Consider the following 24,644-nt stretch of genomic DNA (forward strand, 5'->3'; position numbering starts at 1 on the left):
GAAGACGAGAAGTTTTCAACTACGTGACACAAGTTATGGTTTTTATTGGTCATGTGAATATATGATTTAATTGGTCAAGTTATAAATAAAAATATCAAATGATTTACCCTTTAAAGTGCAGTGATTTTATCTTAAATTGTTGTATGTAGGGGGATCTCACTCACTTTATTATGCATGGATAAATAACACTGATTCTTGTGAAAATTGTTGTAAACATTGATTTTTAATGCATGAATCAAAATATTATTATATATATTTTCTGCTTTTTCTTATTTTTATGCTTCAGCTACCAATATTTGGATGTAAACAATTCTTCTATATATATATATATATATATATTAAATATATATATTAAATTGAATTCACTTAATAGACTTTGTGTAGATATCATTCATAGTTGAAACCTTAAAATTTATCATTGTTTGATTGATTGATAATTTTTAATTTATTTTAATTAAATTATAAAAAGGTAATTTTAGAACCAATTAAAATAATTTTTCAAATGAACCAAATAATATCAAACATAATTATTTATAAAAACTGCCCGTAGAAATCCCAAAATTTTTAACAAAAAATAATTATCATTAAAAATCTATAATGCTATAAATTATTTTCATTTATAAAGAATAAAAATGATGTTAATCTGAATAAAAATAATTTTTTTTTTACATTAGAAATTTCATATTTTTATACTTAACATTTTAGTTTCAAATAAAATTAACATTTAATTTTGAAAAATTATTTTAATTGGTTCTAAAATTACCTTTTTATAATTTAATTAAAATAAATTAAAATTATCAATCAATCAAACAATGATAAATTTTAAGGTTTCAACTATGAATGATATCTACACAAAGTCTATTAAGTGAATTCCATTTTATATATATATATATATATATATATATATTAAATGGAATTCACTTAATAGACTTTGTGTAGATATCATTCATAGTTGAAACCTTAAAATTTATCATTGTTTGATTGATTGATAATTTTAATTTATTTTAATTAAATTATAAAAAGGTAATTTTAGAACCAATTAAAATAATTTTTCAAATGAACCAAATAATATCAAACATAATTATTTATAAAAACTACCCGTAGAAATCCCAAAATTTTTAACAAAAAATAATTATCATTAAAATCTATAATGCTATAAATTATTTTCATTTATAAAGAATAAAAATGATGTTAATCTGAATAAAAATAATTTTTTTTTTACATTAGAAATTTCATATTTTTATACTTAACATTTTAGTTTCAAATAAAATTAAGATTTAATTTTGAATAAAAAAAATATATTTAGTTTCATGAAAATATAATATATTATGTTTTTATAAAATATTTATACCTACAAAATTGCAGGCCACCACCTAGTACAAAATTAAAAATGAGTAGGTTTTAATAACACTCGTACATTTTGTAATTTTCTCATATAATCCATGAAAATGCGTACTACCGATTCTGATTACCCAGTCTGGTTAGTCGACATAATTGATTTGAGGAAAAGAAAAACAATTTCCCAAAATCTTATAATCCTCTACCTTTGTTCACTAATTTCAGCAGCAGCAGTCACAGCACACCCGAAATAGGCGTAAACGGACCAAACTTTGTGATACCAATCACATCCCGTCACTGGAAATGGCATATCGTAGGGTTTTACTCTCTCACCTCAGCCGTTCACGCCACTCTTGTTCCTCTTCTCTCTCTCCTCACCATGTCTCCGCACCGTCGATCGCGCATGGTCTTTTCCAATCGCGGCTGTTTTCCAGCCCCACGGACCTGGGCAGCGGATTAGATTTGGGGCAGGAAATGATCGGAGCAACTGCGGCTAGCCATGATTTATTGACCCGACATGTGATCTCGTTGCTTGATTCATACCACGACCTCACTGGATTGCCCTGGTAAGACATAGCTTTTCTTGAAAGATCGTTTCTAGTTAATTTCACTCAGATGGAATTGCCAGGTGGGTCGTGATTGCTACGTCTACGGTGGCTTTCAGAACGGCTTTGCTTCCTATCCTCATTTTGCAGCGGAAGCAAACAAAAGCCATTTCACACTTCTTACCCAAGTGTGAGCATTTTAGAGCATTGGTGGTGTGTGTTCACTTCGTATTTTTTTTTTTTGATTAGTTGCTAACAGTGTTTGATACTTGTTTTCTAGTACCGCCTTTTTGGCCTCCAAAGGGTTCAGGAAGGAGTGTTGTAGAACAGTTGATGCTCTTTCGGACTGAAAGAAAAGCTCTCGGCTGCCCTTCCTTCTTTTGGATTCCTGCTTATTTCTCCATCCAGGTGATGATGCCTTTATCTCTTAATGTGGATGTAAAAGTACTATAAGTGCTTCTTTTAGTTAATTACTGCATAACATGAAATATACTTCTTTTGAGTGGAAATAAGTTATAGTCTTACTATTCCTCCTTCTTGTTCCTGCAGATCTCATGTTTTTTCTTGTGGATAACTAGCATTAGAAGAATGTCACTTGATCATCATCCTGGCTTTGATACGGTATTGTTTACTCTAGGACTATTGCTTTCCTGGCTTTCTATCGTCATTTGGTGAGCGCTTTATTATGCCGTTGAGTCTTTTGTTTCATTGCTTGCAGGGTGGGGCTTTATGGTTCCAGAATTTGACTGAAATTCCAAACGGTCTTTATGGTCCACTTTTCCCCTTTTTGATTGCTGGTTTGCATTACACCAACACTCAGGTATTTACTCTTTTGTTTCTTTTATTCAATCATCTGGATCCTAGCTTGTTTGAAATATATATATATATATATACATTTTCTTGCAGACCGCTTTTTCAGCTTCTTCAGTTCACAAAGTTGATAAATTTGTGCAATTAGCAAAAGTGAGTCCTCGTCCTCTGTAATGCAATTTAATAATAGGAATGCTGTATATGAACATATACATTTTGTTGAACTTTTTGGTCTGACAAGTAACCATCCTGGCACCAAGTTAAATTCCCAATTGCTCCCGATAAAGGAAGATCAAATGTTTCGTTAGGCATGCTACCTGACAATTGATTGGTGTTTCTGTTTTCTTCTGCAGACTTACAAGATATTTTTGAACTTTTTGACATTTGCTCTTTATTTCCTTGCATTCCAAATGCCCCAGGTATATTAATCTTTCTGACATTTGCTCTTTATTCCTGTTTTCGGTTCGTTAGTGTATTTTGATACGGTTTCACCTTAATATCTTCAACTGAGTTCTCTTAAAATTCAAAACTCCCATTCACTTAGACTTATCACTTTTGTAAAACTCTTAAAAATTAGTTGTTCGAACTATACTTGTCATGTGTAGTTTCCATTTTTAACGTAGCGTCTGGGTCAGTTTTGTTTAATAGCTACTCCTCCAGTTCTTACAACTCTCTGGAACCCTTTTCAGTCCATTTCTTTCGAACGGTTCAAAATTTGTATTTCTTCTTATTTTGTTTCAAAATTACTTCTCAGGGAAGTCTGCTTTACTGGTCTACCAATTTATCATTCAGCATAGCTCAGGTTTGTTCTAATGATTCCATTCTAAGATCTACTAAATCAGTTTGACTTTTTGATGGTATCTATCGAGAAATTGAGTTTTTATCAATCGGGACAGTATTTCTTTGGACTAAAATAGATTGGAAAAAAAAAGCGAGGGGCTCACTACTTTCTGTCTCGAATTAGATTAATAATTTCGTGAAAATTGAGCAGAACAAGAATTACTGAGGATGTTCTTAGTTTTGAATTCATGTAAACTAAAAACAGAAAGAAAAGATAGGGAGGAATGACGTGGCATTTTACTTAAGGATCTAAAGGTTATATCTTATGTTGGTGGCCCTAATCTACTGCCATAGTATAAGTTATCAGTACAAAGTTTAGTAAACTCTGTCTAGGGGAACTTGTCTTAAGCTAGTTTAGGGTAGACAAAAAGTAACCTAGGAAGAACTCCTCAGCCTTAAATCCATCTCTTATGAGCAATACTATCTGATTTTCTTTCTTTGTTTATAATGGTTCCAGTCTCTGTTGGCAACACCTCTACTTTCCCATTTATAGTATTTTAGTTACCCCTTTGGATCTATCATTTAGTGTATTGGGTTTGCAGCAATCAATCATCAAACATCCTGTTGTAAGTGCTAAGTTGGGTCTACAAGGAGATGACACTGTGCTGAAAGAGGCCGGAAACCCTATATTGACAAATATAGAAGAAGCGAAACTCACTGATCCATCCTCGAAAGGACGCATGATCTCGGGGCATGATTTAACCCCTAAGGAGCTGGTTGCTGTAAGTCAATGTCGTGGAGTGGGATATTCTAATAATAATTTAGCCTTCCACATCTTTGTTTCTATTGTTAACATGTTTTTACAACAGCTTTCTGCCAAATACTTATCTGGAGGGCAAAAGGAAAATTCAATTCCTCTATTAAGGTAAGTATGCCCAGCTATGATTTCTTGTGAGGCTTAGTTGTGGTTTTCGATGTGGCTCTTCTTGTGTGTTTCTTTTCTTCAGATTGGCATTAGAAAAAGATCCTGAATATCTTCAAGCTATGGTTATTCTTGGTCAGGCTTTATATCAGAAAGAACAGTTTGCTGAAGCTGCAAAATACTTAGAGCGGGCTGCTTCAAAGGTGTGATATTGATGCTCTTTGATCTCATTCTTACATACATTTTACATGAAAATGTATTAATCTGAGGTAATTCTGTTGTTCTCAGCTTATTGATGTCTGTCCAACAGAAGTTGAAGAAGTCGATCTTTTGATTGTTGCATCACAATGGGCAGGTGTCTCCAATATACGCCAGGTATACATCATTCACTAGCCGCTTGCTTTTCATCTATCGTTGTATATATACGTTGATGTGAAGAAACTCATATAACATTCATGGCTTCAGGGGAAGACATCAGAGGGAATTACACACCTTGAAAGAGTAGCGAACATGGAAGAGCCTGATGATCCCAAGAGCAAAGCTCATTACTTAGACGCATTGGTGCTCTACTCAAGGTAAAGAAAAAAGAAAAGAAAACCTATTCTTCGAGACAGAACTCTGTTTATTAGCTTTGTGTGTACGCAGTGCTATTTTCAACGAAGGAAGGAGAGAGGAAGCAGCAAAGTACTTGAGAAGAGTGGTGGCTTATGATCCATCGTTCCAAGAATTATTGAAAGAATGCGAGGAAGAGGATGATAGCATTCCCAGTGCCGATTCCACGTCTACATCTAACTCTACACACAAACCTTCATAACTTTCTCTCTTTTTTATTTTGTTTCTTGCTGATCTTCTGAGTGGATTCACCAATTTTGAAATTGATTTTTTCGTGTTTACTTGTCGTTTTCGCTTTTCGGATATGGGAAGCTTGTTTCCTTTTATTCTGTTAAAATAAGTTTGTACACGAATAATGTGTTATTAGAAGCAAAATAGCTAACTTTTATATATTCTCAACGTGTATAAAATAGAAATTAGGCGTGTCTGGCAGGCCGGCTCAAAGCATATCTGGACCATGTGACCAATCAATGTTTTTGTCGAATTTTTTTTTTAACGAAATTTTAAATTTATTGATCATCATCAAGGACTATTGATAAAGAATGCCATTCTAGAAAAAAAAATGGGGTTACGTATATCTATAGGAAGAAATGAGAATTTTTTAGGAACAACTCTATGCTTTCTCAAAAACCTCAAACCATCTTCTTAGAAGTCCTTCAAATCTGTAATTTGCCTTGTAACCCAAAAAAGAGATCCTATTCATGACGACATTATTAACCATACTGATAATCTGTTCTGTTCCATTCTGCCCTTGCTGATGCCTTCTGAGATTTCTTTCATGCCAAACATGGTAAACCACCACTTGAAAAAATAAGCGCATGAGAATCTGATCCATTTGAGTAGATCTCTATCACGAACAAAACTTAGCATATCTGACCAATCCGGGTTGATTCTCCTTCCTATGAGCTTGTCTGCAACTCTGTCCTAGATAGTGCACGAAAAGGGACGCGAAAAACATGTGATCACAATTCTCATCTATTTCACCACACATGACGCATCCTTGCGTAATCCTCCATTGCCTCATTCGACAGCCAGTAGAGAGCCTGTTCTGAATTGCAAGCCAAATAATAAAAGTAAATCTAGGAATGCCTTGGTTGAACCACACACAACTACTTTGGTTCACTTCTGCTTTTTACAACGTATTTGTTCCCATGTTCTTGTAGCAGAGAAGTAATCCTTATAAACCTCAGTATCATGCCTCCAAAAGAATTTATCATCTCCCAACCGCTGATCAGGGACATGTTTTGCTTGAGTTTTGGCGTGAAGCTCTTGGAAATGACGGCTCCTCTTCCCCCCTTACACTCCACTGGTTCTGTAGAACAGCAACACACACCCTTGCACTTCGAATTATCCCAAGATAACGTGTGCCAATTGCACCTGTTACATCAATTCATAGATTTGTCAAAAAATGATCTAAATTTAATTTTAAATGTAAAAATATATTTTAAATTCAATCAAATGAAAAGTAATTAAAAAGAAAGTAGTAGTAAAACCATTTCCTTATAAACAAAAAAACATATAATTACTTTTGCAACTATAACAAGGGCCCCCTTATAACAATGCAGAGACTTCTTATCTTATTGAAGTTTTTATGTATTTAATTTTAAAAATAATTTATAAAATTTATAAAAATATTTTGATGAAAAATAAATTGAAATCATGTAATTATAAAAAAAATTAAATGATGTAAATTTCGATTGCTAAAATTGAATTGTTTTCAACACAGATGACTAAATATAGATTGTAAGTCATGCTTGTCCTTGGTTTAGGGTTTGATAATAGATGTTGTAGCATTGTTTATATCTCTAGGGTTATATTTTAGAATCTTAAAAAAATTTAAAAATTAAATTTGACATATATCTGTTTAGTTTTATATATATTGAAAGCCTTATAAGTTGAACTTTCGTTTAATAAAGTGTTTGTTGATGTTTAGATAGTTATTTGATTTTAGAGTCTATAAGATTTCTTCGGAAATCTTCTTACATATAATGCATTTGAACATTCGTGGGAAGTCTTCTGATTGAAATAATAAATTTAGGGTTTCTTAGTGCATTTTATGTTAGAAGACTTCCCAGGAAATCTTTCGAACCAAAAATATTTAATCTAATTAGAAATTTAGTCTCATTATATAATATACGTTTATATTCTCTCATTTTATCTCAAATGGCTGCAACAAAAATGTAATGTTTCTAACTCTAAAACTCTCCAACTTCTCTCTAATTTCTTTGAACTTGAAGACACCACACTTTATATCAATTTATCATCTTTTTGTCTCATGTCTTTTGCACTACTTTATCTTGTTTTTGCACACTTTTTTTATTTCATCGTTTTCATTTTCCAATCATTTAAAGTAGATCTATAAATTTTAGATATGTATTTTTTGTGTGTTTTATATGTTATATTCGAAAAAGCTATAGATTCAACCCAATAAAAAAATTATTTATTATTTAAGCATGAAAAGATTATGTTGAAGTCTTTTTTCTGTTTCGAAACCATTTTAACGTTTTTGGATATACAAGTTTTTTAGATCTGAGGACAGTCTTTATCGTACCTAGCCTGATGGTAGGTTTTAGTCAAACTTCAGAGTACTTCATTAGAACTCTTTTGGAGAAGTCTACTATGCAAACTATCAAAATTGGTAGATTTTATTTTTCGCCAATTCTTTTTGGGTTTTTGTGTGCTAATCTAAAAGAGTTATAGATTCAACTCAATGTGATTATTTTCTTATTATTTTAGCTTTAAATGTATTTTTTCCTGATATATCTTTCTTTCTAAAAAGTAAGATATATATATTGTTAAATTTTTGATATATTCATTTCTTGTGTGTTAAAACAAAATATAAATATAAATTTAAAATCGTTGTAATAATACTTTTTTGCTATTATTGTAGCTGTAAAGGTTCTAGTTTCAAATAATATAAAATATATATTTTTTATTGTATGTTAGATTCAAATAAAAATATATATTAAACTATTGTAATTTTGTTTCTTCTTTTTTAAGATTAAAGTTTTTATTTTTATTTTTAAATTTTCTCTAGTTGAAATCATTCATTTTTAGATATGTAGGTTTCTTAAGTTAAGACTATAGATCAAAATTCATAGCATACTTCTGAGGAGAATTCTCGAGCAGACTTTCCAAGTAGACTTCTCGGTAGACTTCATGCAAATTAAACCGAAATAAAAATTTAAATAGAAAACTTAAATTTTAAATGAAATTTGACCATGAATTAGAAGACTTCGAGAAAAGTCTTCTATTTCCTGTCAAAATTGACCGTAAAATTTAGTTATCTCTTAGGGTCAAGAGCCTCTTGTTTTGATAGTTTATATAATATTATAAACTAGGGTAAACCCGCCCTACGGGCGGGACAGTATGTTGAAAATAATACATAAACATATTATATTTGAATGAACATTGGAAAATATATATGTACTTTTAATTATAAATGTAATTTCACTATTTTCTTTTGTTAGGTATCACAAATTTATCTTGATTATGATTGTATTTAGAATAAAATTCTTTAGAACCACGGTTGGTTAGATTCTCTATACACTAATAAATATGGATTTTTTCATTTTTGTATGTTTATTTTTGAATTATTATTGGTATTTTGAAAAAAGAACAGTTTCTCTCTGGAAAATCATGGATTGAATTCAATGCTTTAGATCTGGATAAAAGAACAAACGTATTAGAAGTTAGAAGTAAGCACCTCTGCCAGCTTTCCTTGGGATAGTAACATTAACCGAATCATACGATTTGTCTAACATAAAGTAATGTTTGCCTTAATAAGCTTTTTGAGGGAAGATCATACATGCTGCAGCATCTTTGGGTTAGATCGTGAACCGGTCGTAAGCAGAAAATAATAAGAATATATGCATTACTAACATTAAATGTTTACTCCAATCAGTGAATTTTTAGTCTTCACATTTTTTTTGAGATGGAAGACTCGTGAGAACAGAACAACATCAAAACTTAGGTGATTTCGTAAGGAGCAAGATCTCTTTCTGTAAAAATAAAAATTTCATAAAGGAGCAACATCCACGTATTTTGTTTTGTTCTGTAACTGATAAAAATCAAACTTCACCAGCTTTATAGCAAAATTGAGTTGCATTTCCCTCATGCCAAAAGAATATATGATTCACATTACTAAAAACTGTAAAAAGAGTACAGATCCCACCTTTGGAAAAATAAAACCATCTACAAAAAAATTAATAAGCATTACCTAGTTGAAGAACCAGAAACTTCTTGTTATTCAAATCCAAAAAAAAAATCTTCTCTCTCTAAGGGCAGTGTCCTAGCTGAGTAAATACTCTTCCTGCCATTACAGAGAGGGATCTTCTTTGCCATGTGTTATCCACAAAGTTGTCGTCGTCACATTATTTTTTTCACCTTTTTTGAAATAACTATTTAACTGATTGAAACCTGCTAGAAAACATATTAAACAATATCAACCCAGAAAGTCTAATTAGCAAAGCAACAACAACGCTATTAGACAAACATGTCAGATATGCAAACACATAAAACATTTTTATCCAAGTCTCTATAAATATTTATGGAGCACAAAATAAAACAAAACACATGGATGAAAATTTCTTCTACAGAGGCTGCTACATCCCTTTGAATAAATAGATTACCAGAAAAAATCCATCCACGCAAATAATCAAACCAGATTAGTTGATTAAGATATCTATATCTTTGTGAAGTACATACGAAGATATTTTAAGGCCCTCAACAAAAAGAAGAACCAAAGAGTCTATTCCTCGAACCCAATACATTACAGACACATCTCATTTCAAATTCCCTAATTCCTATTACACTTTCGGAAACCTCACTTCAAGTTACACGATATGAAGATAAAAGTCCTAGAAAAAAATATGGTATGACAGAGAGACTTGGCAACGTTTCATAAAGAAGAGATTGTTCGGATTCAAAGTGTAATACATTCTTTTCATTGAATAGATCTTTGTGTGTGTTTGGAATTGAGTCTGGTGAGTGATTGTGAGAGAATCTATACCTAAACTCTATCAGACAACCCTAACAATTCAAGCAAAGAGCCTAACACTGGAATAGGAAAAATACCCAGGCCACATCATATATACAGTACTAACCTGATACATTTCATTAAAGTTTCTCATTTTGCTGTCTCAAACTAATACTGTAATTTTCAATATTACTCTACTGCATGTCGGAAAAGCAAACTAAAAATTTAGGTGGCTGAACAGAAAGTCAATAGCTATAACCAGTGAGCTACTTACTTGTTCTGCTGACCAGAGTTTTGGAGAATCTAGTTTTCTCTCAAGCAAATAACCACGAAATCCAAGAACTGGGCTTGGAGAAATATTAAGCTTCACATTAGCCACCTTGGGAGAAAGTTCATAACTAAATCCTCCAGATTTGTACCAGCTTGTAGTATCAAATACGACAGCCTCTATATTCGCAAGGCCATAACGATTGTATCGAAGCCCATCTTGGCCAAAAATAATAAAAAAAAGCCCGTACGGACACTTAATGAAACACAGAGTTTTGCTCCTCGGTGACATGTGTCGCTTCAAGAGAGCACGAATTGATGACGTGTCATCTGATGTGGACCTCCTGGGAGTGATTCAAGGTGTACTTTATATAATTAGATAATATATTCACTTTGTCTCCAATCTATTAAAAACAATTCTTTATCTTATGTTTTATTCATTCATTCAAGTTCTTGTAATCATAAGCTATTGTTTTCATTGTAAATCTTTTGTTAAGATTTACAAAAGTTCAACATAACAAAGTTCAAATTGACCTTTTGTACAAAGCTATTTTGGTAGTGAACTAACACTAGCCTTTCGGATACTTAATGAATGGATTTTTCTTTGTTCATTACACAATTCATAGATAAGTTCCAGAGATAACACAATATTGTAATTTCCAAAGCATAACAAACATAAAAAATATGTTAATCACTAGATATAGATAGATCGAAGACTTTGGTTATGAGTAGGAGAACTCCACAAACTCTGGGTTCATGTTCAGGCTATAATCTTCTCAAGCCATTTCAACAAGTTTGGCATGTGTACCATCACTCAAAAAGAACATTCTTGCTCTTTTGATATTATCAACCAAAAATCTCAATAATTATCTTTCAGCAACCTTTCTCGGTAGACAACATGTTGCTGACGAATCATCTGTTGAAAAAAAATTCACATAGAAAACATAGTAAATTGCAAAACTAACATACAACGGCCCGGTCCATAACCGGCCCATACACTTAGAGGGAGAGACGACCCAACCCTAGAGAGAGAGAGAGGCGGCCGCGAGACTTGGAGAGGAGAGAGAGGCGGCTACAACTTGCCTATTTCCTAATTCGTTTATGTTTATGATTTGTAATCTTTCCTATTATTGTATTTCCATTTATCTCTCTTGTAACTCTTATTTAAAGGGAACACTTATTCATTAATAATATACAAAAACTTACAGTTCTAAATCCTTAAGTTTACAACACTTGCGACAATTTGAGATTTCATGTGACAGCAAGAAGAATTCTATAGAATTCTACTCTAAGAAAACTACTCTGGAAGTCTCTTCCGGAAGTTTTCTCTATTTATTTATGGCTACGAAGAAAATTTAATATACTTCTAGAGAAGTGTTCTATGAAAACAAATACAAAATAGTCAACTTCAAAACTAAGATATGCATTGACTAGAAGTCTTCTAGTCAAACAGATCTGAAAAAAAATATAGAATATCAAACCTAGAACCCGTGAGATATCTTGCTCAGCTTCTCCAAGGACACACAACTTCACCATGAAAGATACCCACTCATTATTTACCAAGAATCGTGAACTTGAGTGACTAATCGAAATGTTGGGTTTTTGGGATGAAGTTAGTGAGAAAGTGAAAGAGTGGTTTGTGTGGATAAGAAATGAGATAGGAGAGGTATATCTTAATGTTTTAGTGCATTTAGAGCTTCAAATGGGTTGTTCATGATGATTGGTGTATTGATGACAATGACAATTTTGTAAACAAAAGATGAAAATAAGGATAATTGAGTAAAACATTCATTTTCGAAAAAGAAAAAAAAATAATGACATTTTTGTGATTAGCTTAAACTTCCGGAATGAATGGGGCAAAGATCAAAAAATAGAAGTTATTTTCGTGTTTAACCAATTGGTTTAGGTCATTTTGCCAAGAAGTCCTCTCTTTTCGTAGAAATAAAAATTTAAAGATTTTTATTTATAAAAATCAATACTCTAAGATCTTTAAAATTTGCTAAAAGGAGTGGACTTTGTGCAAATGTACATTTGCATACGACAAAACCGTCACTGATGTTTGGGTTTGGGTAAGACTTCTAGGCCGAATAAATTTCATAACTCTACTTAAAATATGTAGTTTTCCATTCGAAATTCTTAGGTTGTTAATAATATTTCGAGTTTAAGTAATTTTACTTCCATGAAAAAGTTGAACATGATTTTGGATATTCACGATATCTATAGGTTTTAAATAGTCATTTAGATATTTATTCAGATTATCTGTGTTTAAGATTGATTTGGGATTGAGCTGAGTTTAGATAACACCAAATATCCGAACTAGCATCCTAAAAATTCTTTTAAATATTTTTTGAGCAGATACAAATTTTGGTTTGTTCTATTACATTGGCCATTCCTAATATAAATGAAACAAACTCTGTATTTTTCACTGTAGAACTAATTACATGTAAACATTTTTTATTAAAGTATTTACTTGTACATGCACTTTGTGCTTGCTAGATACTTTTCTAGATAAAGGTTATTTAACCCTATTTTCATAGCCATAGTACCCAAACCAAGCTTCTTCATCATATCAATGAGATCGTAGTCAATACCCAAACGCCTCACCGTAAGGGTGTCAATGAACCTGGTGGATAAGATCTTAATTGTCACCTACACATTGTAAAATAACGTGTTATAATCATCCCAGCTCTCTGAAATGTCCATGCCAGTACACGTGTCTTTCCCGACGTCATCCTTCAATTCTCCTGACAAGCACGTTGAATCCTTATCATGTCTTTCTCCTTCTTTAGCCAAGGTACAGCGTTAGAAACCTGAACAGCATGTGGGTCTTAGTCTGCAGGTGGGGCGGAGCTAGATGCTCCAGTAGCTTCCATGCATGTTGTCTTTGACTTGTTACCTGCCATCTGCAATCAATACACAAGAAAAAACAGGAAAAATCAGCAAAATCCGTCACAGCAAATAGGGTGTCGACCGACAGTCGTGAGGGTGTCAATCGACAACAGTCGCGAACATGCAATCTCTAAATCTGCAATCGATTCCACTCGCTTTCCAATCATGAGGAATAATCACAATCATCATTCCACCACATCAGATAACTTAACCAATTGCTCTAAACCGTGCAAGAACAAGCCTAAAACCAAGTTTCTCCAAGTTTACTCATCAACCCTAAACTTCCAAAATCAATATATTTCAGGAACATACTTTGTAGATTCGTTAAATTAGCGAACTAGACAGATAGAGCAAGGAAAATGAGTGGGTAATTTTAACACCCCCTAACCGTCCTAGGCCGGACAAACCCAGAAAGGTCCAGAATCGCCAGACTTTGACGAGCATCACAGGCAATCCAGCCAACTTTGAAGAAAGAATCCAAGGCTTCGACCAGTCTGCCGTGATACCGTCCCTCTCGACCGCAGCCTAAAGCTTGCCAATCCATTCCATGGATGAGAGTTTTATTAGTCCAGACAGGACTAGTATGAACACTCACGGGGATTTAAATTTGAGACATACATTTTATTAATATCACAAATGTCGGGAACTCGACGATATCCGAAAACTAAAGTCAAAAAAATATCCATAAATACAACAACAAAACAACTGAATACAACAGTCTTCTTATTATTTGCTGATATCACTCAAATTATCTTTATGAATGACTTTTACTCTCTCAAATAAAAGGTTCAGTTGTAGTACTTAGGGATCGAATCCACAGGGAGCGTGGGCACACAATAGAATGAATGCAGTCAATGATTAAGCTAGGCAAACATATTATAAAACAATAAATGATTGATTAGGTTGCCGTAAGCAATATGAGAAAATAGCTAGATCTATGGTTTCAGGCAATCAGGATTATAGATATATAAATCCTAAGGGTATGTGAATGACAACCCTAGAACTCGATGTCTAATGCAAATATATCCAGCTTTCGCGTGCGAGTCTTATCCTGATTAAGTACAGTATCTCAACTTTCGCTTGGTGACACGGATCGAGCGTCGAACGACGCTATTGAGTTAGCGTCAATCGATGCTACCTTAGGCAAGCTTTATCTAACATATCGATTAGGTTCACTAATCCTACTAAATCAGTAGTCTGTAGATCAAGAGAATTTATTCTGGTGCAAAACCTATTGTCTTAGTTGTTCACAATCCTAAGTTCAAGATTCTAGTTAGCTACTTTATAACACCAGCATTAATAGCAATTCTACTGAAGGATATTTATGAATTCACCCTAGAAGTTCTATAGTTTTGGCTAATCCATCAAAACCCTAATTATGCCTAAACCTATCAGGTGATCTACTCAAACATGATAGTTGTCACAAAAAATCATAGAATGAAATAGATTAATATAATAAATAATAAAAACCAATGAAGTTCCGAGAGGACTCTAAAGAATTTCCTCTCTTCTCTCTTAACATAAAACTAATGGCTTAGAAAACACATAAATAGGGTTTTAGGGTGGCCAGGAGATTCTGGTAATTTGTGGTGGCTTCTACACCTAAGTTGGTCTTCAAATATACCCGGCCCGTGTTTTGGCATCACTTTCAATCCACACCAAGGGTATGTTGTCGATCAACCTTCCTTCATCTCCTCGACAACTTCCTTTCGCGAGGCAGAAGTACCACACTTCAGTAAAACATGTATAACTTCTGCTATAGGATACTGGTTGACCTCGAACCGGTGGCGTTAGAAAGATAACTCAATATCACGGTGGTAAAATCTCCATCCATGGGTAAATTTCTGACGCATATGCTTTATAATCACCAAAGTTCTCCATAACGTATCTAAACCTGAAAATACTGTAAAACAAACTCCAAACCCATATACTAGACTCAATAGAGGACATATACTATGGTATAAATGTGGTAAAATACTTGGTATATCAACTCCCCCATACTTACCCTTTTTCTTATCATCAAGCAAAACAAAAATAAATATGTGAAAGAAGTTTGAAAATAGCAGAGACTCACACAATTTTAAATTTAATACTTTCCCCTCTCCAATTTTGCAAGCCACATAAAATTAGCACTGTTAGGGGATTTTTATGTAGGGTCTTATTGAGTACTACAAAAAAATAGAAGAGAAAGAACAAGTATAAGAAATCGAGACTAAAAGAAGTTTTATTGATGATTTGAGCAAGAACTACAATTTTTAGTGTATAAACCCAAGTTCTAGCTGTCTAATTCTAATCTCTTAGTCTCTAAATGTTTATCTCTTGTTCTAGGGTATAGGCTCCCCTTATATAGTCGTGGAGATGTCGGTTAGATAAGCTAAACTCTTCTACAGTTGGAAATATGGAAGAATTCCCCTAAATAGAAAACTTCCATTTTACCCGGAGGTGGAGACGGAAGCAGGGATAGGAACCATGGTCTTCTCTTAGTAGGAACCTTGAGGCCGGTGTTTTGCCCGAGGCTTGGAGAATAATCCTACATGAATATTTTTCCCCAACAGTTTTCCCCTTATCTCTCGATTTCGTCATCAAATTCGGGGGATAACATGTGCACTTAAGTCAACCAGAGTTGCGCCATCTAAGCATGTTTCCCTTGGGCAAGACATCGCTCCAGTAATTCCTTTATCCAGGTTCTGTTTTAGGCATGGACCGTGTTGGAACCCTGGAGAGAAACTGGCTTCCCCTGGATAGACCGGGGCCTATGGTAGGTGCTGGGCCTATTTGAAGATGACTTTGCAGGACTCGGATCCCTGTTTTTTGTATTTGGCGGATAGCAGGATCACCATGAAAAATTCGCAAATTGGAGCCTTGGGCTCTCCTTGATGACGAGACTCAATCATGGTCTGATTGCGAGTCACTCTGTCTTGAAATAGGTGGTTTTGATCGGAGTGAGAGGAAGATCCTTTGCTTTGGTGAGAGTACGACACCTGTCGCATTCAAGAGCTAGGTCCTTGGACCTTATGCAGGACCCCGGAGGACGAGACAAAGCCTTAATAAATTCTTGTGTCTTGCGATCCCTGCATCTGAAATAGGAGAGATATCAATGAATTTTGCCTCAGAATTCGTTTCCTGTGTGATGATTTCCCCGAGGTGCGTGAAACCCACTTAAGGCTTTTCATTTTCTTCTTCATCTCACATCTCTCTGAATCTTCTTGTTTCCTCTTTTCTCTCCTCGAAGATCTTTGGCGATTTGCTACTTTGAAGACCCTCTCTGTACTCTCTCGCTGTTTAAGCAAGTAGCTGCTATATCTCTCTTCCTTTTCTTAGATTTTCTTAGATTTTTCTTTCTCTTGAACCCCGTCCCCAACTTCCGACTCCTAGGATGGGTGATAGATCTGATCGTCGTTTAGAATCGTCTTTCGTAGGCAGTAGGGTTAGGTCAAGGAACCAAATCGAAAACGAACCCCCTAGATCGGCAAATTCTTCCGATCTCTCTCTAGATCTGACGGCAGAGGTAGAGAGTCCTAGATCTGCCGCAGTCGCCGAGGCGGAGGGCTCACCGTCGACCGTTGAAGTGGGAAGATTTCAGCCGGCGGGACCCATTTTGAAGATACGAGTAGAAGAAGTTGATAAGTGGAAAGATAAGTATGGTCTCTCCGATGAGGTTGTCATCCGAGTTCCTGGCCCTTTTGATAGGGTTTCGGACTTCAGAGTCGACAAAGTTCCGGTTTATGAAGGTTTTTTCGAATCGGGTTTTAGAGACTGCGTCCCTTCTCTGGTTGCTAAGGTATCAGAGTTTCTTGATATCTCGCCGGGCCAGCTCAATCCTTTTTCATGGAGGACTCTAATAGCGATTCAGAATCTCGGTGATCTTGAGGGTTTAATTCTAGGAGTGGAAGAGATTTTGTATTCCTACTTCGTTTGCCCAATGCATGTCGGAGAGAGCAGACTTTACCTTCATTCTCGCCACCGCACTCCTTATTTCCAGGAGATTCCAAAGAAAGACCGTAAGCGTCATCCAGATTTTGAAAGCGGCTGGACTGAGAAGTTTGCTTTTATGACTCTTCCTGGTTTTTCTTCAGTGTGACACTTAGCTGGTCTTAGGGGTTACATTATTTTGAGTCTTCTGATGTGTTTCTAAGTGTATTATTCTCTATGTTTTTGCAGATGTGTCGTGCCTGACTTCATCGGTGGGGAGGAAGACGATAGAGGGAGTTTTGAAGCTTCCTATCAAGCGTCGTCATATCCCTTTCCTAGTGAGCAAAGAAGTTCTGGAACGCTGCAGCATCTGCGGTAAGCATCTCCTTTATCCCTCTTCTCGTGAGCTGATGTTTTTTTGACTAAGCTCCAATGTGCTGTTCAGTTAACATGACGGGATCAACGGGAGAAGAAGCGTTACCGGCGTACAAGAAGGCCTTGGAAGCATTCTCGGCGAAGAAATCAGTCCCTAAGACCACTGTCCACGGCAGAGGCGATGATGATGATGTCCAGTTCATGAGGAGCAGTAAACGGAAGTTAGCTGCTAGCTCGACTCCTTCCTCCTCGAAGAAAAAGATGAAAAGCTCGGGACTAGCTCCTAAAACTTCTCCTTCATCTCAGGATGACCAGACCAAAGTCCTGACTAATCTCAACACCAAGGTCCTTGCTAGGGAGAAGGAGATCAGGGCTCTCCAGTTCTAGGTGAACAACCAGGAGGATGCTGGTGTTCTTGTAGCTTCTGAGAATGTCGCTCTGAGGGGACAGCTGGAAGAGCTGAGGGAGGAGATTTTTGGGATGAAGCATGCTGAGGAGACCTTTGATGCCGAGAAGGCCATGGTGGTGAATGGCGCTAAGGTAGTGGCTCGTTGGGACCAACAGACCGACAAGTGGAACCCGGCTGTGGAGTTCGAACAATATAAAGAGGTGAAGACGTCCGAAGCCCAGCTCCAGGGGCTCTCACCTCCTTCCTTTGATGATTAGCCATTATTTCCAGGGGACGATGCTGCTATGGGAGTTTCGGCACCTACTCCTACTGATGACCCCGAGGATTCTCCTTCAGCTTGACGTCCACCTCCCTTCTCTCTTTATGAATTTGGAAGTTTGTTCCCCCCGTTGGGCTTTTCTTTTTGGTGTGTTGTATCTTTCGGGATTTTAAGACTTGGATGGGCTTTCGTGCCTTTTTGTATGAATATCGGCCTTTCATGGCCTCTCATTTTTAAAATGCTTTTTGGATTTTAAAGTGCCCCGTACGGTTGACTCGTGTTTTGAGTAGCTTTCTTTGGTCGTGCTTCGCATTCCTTTGATAGGCCCTTGCTAACTAAGCTTGGAGGGATTTTTTATCGCATTATGCCCCTCTTAGATAGGCCACTGTCGATTTATAAGCTCGTAAATTTTCTCATGTCACATTTCTCCTCCCTTAGGTAGGTTAATAATGATATGAATGCTAAGGGGTCCTTGGACCCTGGTTTTTGACTCAGAAGCCATTCTGATAACCTGTGAGTGAACCCGAAGGTTACTATTTAAAACCCGGAGGTTGCTGCATGGAACCCGAAGGTTATCACTTAGAACCCGTATGTTAGCTTACTGAACCTTGAGGCTGCTATTGTCGAACCCAGGGGTTACTTGTAAAAATCTGAGGTTGAACTCGGAGGTTGCTTGTTTTAAACCCGGAGGTTGAACTCGGAGGTTGTTCATTTAAACCCGGAGGTTGTTTGTTTTAAACCTGGAGATTCTTTTCTTCGAGATTGTATTCCGCCTCCCTTGGGTAAGCTACTATCGATCTCGGCTTAGGATTCGTTTTCTGCCAGTCAGAAGTAGGCCACTATCGAGACCCTGTTATGTTGTACTCTGCTTTCTGCAGAAAGCCGCTCTCAGGCTTTTATTATTTGCTGGTGTGAGTCTACCTGGTGGAACGACTCATTCACCAAACTTTGCTACTTTCCACGTCTGGTCAAGTAGAAATTAATGTGTGCTCCCCGACTTTGCACTTTTTGCTCCCTGTATCAAACCTGAGGTTTACTGTACTTTGCAAATGTAATTCGTGCCCCTGCATCGTTCGTAGCACGTAGCGTTTTAAATGCAGAGTTAAACACATTTTGTACTAGAGACCCTGCACATAGTCAGGCTCGTGGCCTTTATGCAGGGACTTAGGTATTTTTAACAGCATACTCAAGCTTGTGCAAGCCCATTCTTGCTTAAGTCGTATACCCATAATTGTTTTAGTGAACAGATCACTTTGGATGAAAGGTTGGCCAGGATCGAAATTCCTTGGGAGCTGATCCAGCTCGTATGCCCCTTTAAGTATGTTGGTTTTTCCTTCTACTCTTTTAGCCGGAACTGTTAAAGAATTTTTGTGTACAAGCGATCCGTGCTCAGCTCTACAGAATGATAGGAGGAAGGAGACATGTCGTTGAGTGTATTCTCCTGCTTTGATAGTCGATAAACCAGAAGATCCTGCTCTTTGGATACTGCCATATGGGTATGGGCCAGTATATGTCGTCGGTGCCTTAGTAGCAGCAGGGGAGATTGGTCGTTAGACGGGGGCCGACTATCAATAGTGAAGATCGCAAGGTCTTTTTGATCTATGATCGATGGTTCCGACTACCAGGGTCAGTCCCTGGGTGCCTCCTGATCTGTAGTTGATGGTTCCGGCTACCAAGGTCGGTCTTTGGGTATCTACGCATGGGACCATTGAAGGTTTTTGGATTTATAGTTGCATACTTCAGTGGGGATTGCCTACGTACCCTTCAGTGAGGGATCAAGCCGTTCGTAGTGTATGTATATGGAGGCACGTAGCCTGGATGGGCACGTAGCCTTGGGAGCACGTGGCTCTGTAGTTGCTAGGAATCATCTGTTCTAGAGGGTACATGGCCGGAACAAATGGTAAACCTGTCGATATGCTGCAGTGAGCATGATGCGTCGATGTGCTTCAGTGAGCATGGAGGGACCCGGCTGATGAACTGGATATCGTGGCCTGAACCAAGAAGGAGAGTTGTAGACGTGCTGCAGTGAGCATGTAACTTCATCTTGTTGATACTAATCGCTGGGATCAGCCTATCATGGGTGTGTCGAAGAAGAGGGTCTTCTATGTGTCGAATCTTGCCTTGGCGGCTGTCGAGTTGATGAGCTCTGTTCATGGACGTCTCAGACTTCTTTCTTTCTTTAGGTTTAGAAACCAATATTCATAGTGGAGGTCGTGCCTCCCTCTTAGTATTTTGAAATATTCATTATATCCTTAAATAATATAATATTTTCTTTTTCTTAAGGGAGGTCATATGTATTGGAATACTTCATCTTTCTCTCAGATCTAGGTAGACACCTTCTTGCCCAAGCTGGTTACCTTTAAATGAAGATTTCCATTTATCCTAAGGCATGATAAATAACTCGGCCTGGAAGCCGGAAGCTGGAGGCAGGACCCAGAACCGGGGACATGGACCCATACCCGGAGGCATGAATCCGGAACCTGGAGGCAGGAACCTGGAGGCCGGAACCTGGAGTAATCTCTTCATGGAATATTTTTCCCCAACAGTTTGTCCCTTATTTTCTGGTTTCATGTTTAAAGGCAGGAAATAACATGGTTTTCTTCATAGGACTTCGTGAGTTGCACCGTAGTATCAAGTTCCTCGTTGAGTTTGGAGTAGGACATCGGATCATATCCTTGGCCACCAAACTTCCTTGTCGGCAGTGCTCAGATGTACTTGTGCTCAGTGTGAAAGGATCCGCAACCTGTTTGGAGATGTATGACCCGGAGAATGGACAAAAATACTTGATCCCATGAAGACACGTGGTAGACATGCTTCAATGGGCATGTGTTTGGTCTGTAGTTGTACCCTTGATTCCGATGACCTGGAAGTGGATAATCAGGAAGAACCACCACATAGGACCTAGTAAATGCTCTGAGGTCGGACATCACTGTCGCGCAGGATCAAGTTGAGCCTGTAAGACTTTCTTCTTCTCCTTTATAAGGATAAGACGCTGCCCCCATGGTGGGGATTGGTCGGAGTTGGCCGAAAGTTTGATGGAGAAGCCGGGAACGTCTGCATAGATGCTTCTGCTCATACCCCAGATGCTTCTGCTGCTCCTGTAGCTATACTCAGCCTTAGTTCAGGCATGACTTCAGTTTGTATTTCTTGAGGCTCTCTGATTCCATGAGTCGTGTGGAGGAGTGTATGGATTAGGACCCAAAAATTCTAAGAGGGAGAATCTTGGCGAGGCAAAGGATTAGGAGGATGAGGAGGTTAAATAAGACCCGGAGGCCGAAACTGAGGATCCTCATGCTTGATTCTACTGGCCTTACTTGCCCCTCTTGAGCTTGCAAAAGCTGTAATGAACTTTTATTCAGGTCTTCGTACCGGTCTCCTTACTGCGTTTAGCATTCTTGATGCTCCTTGAGGTTTTGATGTTATAGCTGTAGCTTCTTGCGTTATCTCCGGATTGTACCCTGACCTTCGGCAGAGGGACGTTCGGCATGTTCGTCTTGGTACTGGGAGATAACATAGTTGATTCTTGGTACCGGAGTAGAACTTTTAGACATGTTGTTTGCGGTGAGCAGTAGTGCCCATGCCGAATAAAGAAGGTGGAACCATTAGTTGAACTCTGCGATTGATTCTTGGCAGCTCTCAACTATGTAATATTGCAATCTGCCCCCGGAGGTAGGCTACAATCAATGCTAGGATGACCTTGTGTCGTGCTTTCTTGGAACTCGGAGGATCCTTGGCATGTTTTCCCATAATGTGAAGATTTAGAGATACATCCTTATGAAACTCATGGCTCGTGGATGCGATTCTTCATAAATCGGAGGTTGTATGGGCTTTCGTCCAGGAACGCAGAGACTGGATGGATTTTCGTCCAGAAACCCGGAGGCTGGATGGACTTTCGTCTAGGAACCCGGAGGCTGGATGGAATTTTGTCCTGGAATCCGGAGACTGGATGGACTATCGTCCTGGACCCCGGAGGCTGGTTGAACTTTTGTCCAGGAAACTGATGGTTGTGTGGACCTTCAAGGGGACCTTCTAGTATATCTTTTTGACTCGAAGTCACCTCCGTAGGGTAGACTCTGGTTGATTGCTAGGTAGGCTCTTTGGAGCAGTGTCTTCCTTTATCAAAACCTAGGAACGTCTTCCAATGCGTCGTCCAGCTACCCTTGGGAAGACTTAAAGACGAAACCAGATGTGTTAGGTTCGTGAACTTGGAGTATAGGGATGCATCACATTCCACCTCCCGTAGATGGGTTACTCGTGAATTTTCCCAAGAGATAGCAGGTCTCTCTTATGGACCCGGAGATTCAATAGCTAAATCCTGGGATCGAATGAAACTATGGTATTGCTTCAGAACCCGGAGATGTTGTTGGGACCCAGAGGTGTCGTTGGGATCCGAAGGTCGTTTCTGAAGCCCGGAGGCTGCCCTAGACCCGAAGGTCTCGTTTAGAACCCGAAGGTTGAGTAAGGACCCGGAGCTCGTTTGGGAACCCAGAGGTTCCTTCGGACCCTAAGGTCGTATTTAGGACTCGGAGATCGTTTTGAACCCGGAGGTTTCTTTTGGACCCGGAGGTCGTTTTGAACCCGAAGGTTGCTCTAGACCCGGAGGTGGTTTTGAACCCGAAGGTTTTTTTTGGACCCGGAGGTCGTTTTGAACCTGGAGGTTGCTCTAGAGCCGGTGGTCGTTTTGAACCCAGAGGTTTCTTTTGGACCCATAGGTCATTTTGAACCCGGAGGTTACTCTAGACCCGGAGGTTGTTTTGAACCCGGAGGTTTCTTTTGGACCCGAAGGTCGTTTTGAACTCGGAGGTTGCTCTAGACCCGAAGGTCTTTTTGAACCCAGAGGTTTCTTTTGGACCCAGAGGTCATTTTGAACCCGAAGGTTGCTCTAGATCCGGAGGTCGTTTTGAACCCGGAGGTTTCTTTTGGACCCGGAGGTCGTTTTGAACCCGTGGTTATATAAGAGCCTGGAGGTTTACCTTTTCCAGGCCCTGAGATCTTTTCAGGACCCGAAGACTGCTTGGGGACCCAAAGATTCTTAATAACGGGGTTCTGATCTAATAACCATGAGGTTATCTTTAGACCCGAAGTTCGTAAGAACCCGAAATATTTGTTTTCGCAGGGACCGTGTACGCCGCCTTCCTAGGCAAAACTACTACCGGTACCTGTTTGGATTTCGCATTCTGCCGCTCGGAAGCTGGCTACTATCGAGTTGCTATGCTGTATTCTATTTCTGCAGGAAGTCACTAACATGATTAGAGGGTGCTGGTATGGGTGTAATGACCAAAGTGCCAGACTTTGATGCTTTCCACGTCTGGATAAGCAGAGATTATGAGGTGCTCCCGGACTTTTGCACTTTTTCTCCATGTATTTCCCAGTACTTTTGCAATAATTATACCATGTGTTCCCCGTATTGTATAGTACATAGCGTTTTAATACATGTACTTTTCACATTGGTACTCTAGGGACCCCAATGTGCCTTAGGCTGCACAGGGGTTTTAGGTAGTTATGACAGCATACTCAGACTTGCGCAGACCGATTCCTGCTTTATGTCTCATACCCATTGTTGCTCCCTGTCCAAACTCTGAGTTTGAATATAGTACTTTGCGTTTGTACATATGCCTCTTGCGTTGTTGCAGGAATTAGCATGTTTCGTACGATGCTCCCTGCGTAAGAGTACACGTGTAAGCTCCTTATGCAGTACTTTGCATGTTATGTAATATGCTCCCTGCCTGAGAGTAAGCGTGTAAGCTCCCCAGGCTGTACTTTGCATTATATGTAATATGCTCCCTGCCTGAGAGTGAGCGTGTAAGCTCCTCAGACAGTACTTTGCATTATATGTAATATGGTCCCTGCCTGAGAGTGAGCGTGTAACTCCTCAGGCAGTACTTTGCATTATATGTAATATGCTCCCTGCCTGAGAGTGAGTGTGTAAGCTCCTCAGGCAGTACTTTGCATTTGATACCACTCAAACTACCCTAAGGAGTGATTTATACTCTCAAATAAGAGGTCGAGTTGTAGTATTTAGGGATCGAATTCATAGGGAGCTAGGGAACCTAAGAAATCTAATATGATTTGTTAAGCATGATGTTTTAATGATTTAAATGTAAATTGCAGTTTTAATCAAGCAAGTGTTTGCTCTATTGATTGGTTAAGGTTATGGTGCTTAAAAGGAAATAGCTAAACTTAGGGTTTTTATTCAGGAAACTTGGGATTATAATCCTACAGATGCCTAATGAGTTGCATGCATGATAATGAAAATCTCAATTACTTAGTCAACAAGTCTATTAGCTTTCGCATGTTTGGACTTGTCTATTAACAAGATCTAATGATCTCAACTATCGTTTGTCGATCAATTAGAAAGTGTCAATCGATGATCCTATAGAGATATCGATCGATTCACCTTTCGCTCCGCTGATCGATTATTCAATAATGATATCGATCGACGCGCTTCTAGTTAAGCTTTATGCGCGGGTTGAATGGTAGCTTACTAAGCCCACTAGATCAGCTCTCGCCTTACTCATAGCAAGAAACTTAGCTCAGTTAGAATGTTT

The 24,644-nt window shown here is 37.8% G+C and overlaps 1 protein-coding gene and 1 long non-coding RNA gene across 2 annotated transcripts; one reads left to right on the forward strand and one right to left on the reverse strand.

The window, feature by feature from the left end:
* Window positions 1-1,456: 1,456 nt before the first annotated feature.
* On the forward strand, window positions 1,457-5,397 carry LOC106328659 (ALBINO3-like protein 3, mitochondrial). The gene is made up of 14 exons (XM_013767145.1): window positions 1,457-1,904; window positions 1,967-2,073; window positions 2,164-2,291; window positions 2,433-2,504; window positions 2,602-2,703; window positions 2,790-2,846; window positions 3,047-3,112; window positions 3,448-3,495; window positions 4,076-4,255; window positions 4,343-4,398; window positions 4,481-4,598; window positions 4,684-4,770; window positions 4,861-4,970; window positions 5,041-5,397. The coding sequence occupies exons 1-14, from the start codon at window positions 1,642-1,644 to the stop codon at window positions 5,207-5,209; spliced, it is 1,563 nt and encodes a 520-aa protein (XP_013622599.1). The 5' UTR covers window positions 1,457-1,641; the 3' UTR covers window positions 5,210-5,397.
* A 3,667-nt stretch (window positions 5,398-9,064) lies between these two features.
* On the reverse strand, window positions 9,065-10,430 carry LOC106333099. Its single transcript, XR_001268279.1, has 2 exons — window positions 10,260-10,430; window positions 9,065-9,426 (listed from the first exon to the last, which is right to left on the reverse strand). It is a non-coding gene; the product is annotated as an uncharacterized LOC106333099 (long non-coding RNA).
* Window positions 10,431-24,644: the final 14,214 nt, after the last annotated feature.

Source organism: Brassica oleracea, chromosome C3 (genome assembly GCF_000695525.1).
Source record: "Brassica oleracea var. oleracea cultivar TO1000 chromosome C3, BOL, whole genome shotgun sequence".
In the NCBI taxonomy this organism is placed as follows: domain Eukaryota; kingdom Viridiplantae; phylum Streptophyta; class Magnoliopsida; order Brassicales; family Brassicaceae; genus Brassica; species Brassica oleracea.

Bases quoted from the DNA above. Each gene is read 5' to 3' on its own strand.
- LOC106328659 (XM_013767145.1), top strand. From the start codon at position 1,642: ATGGCATATCGTAGGGTTTTACTCTCTCACCTCAGCCGTTCACGCCAC. The intron at 2,704-2,789 runs GTATTTACTCTT...ATTTTCTTGCAG, and splicing joins TGCATTACACCAACACTCAG to ACCGCTTTTTCAGCTTCTTC. The intron at 4,771-4,860 runs GTATACATCATT...TCATGGCTTCAG, and splicing joins GTGTCTCCAATATACGCCAG to GGGAAGACATCAGAGGGAAT.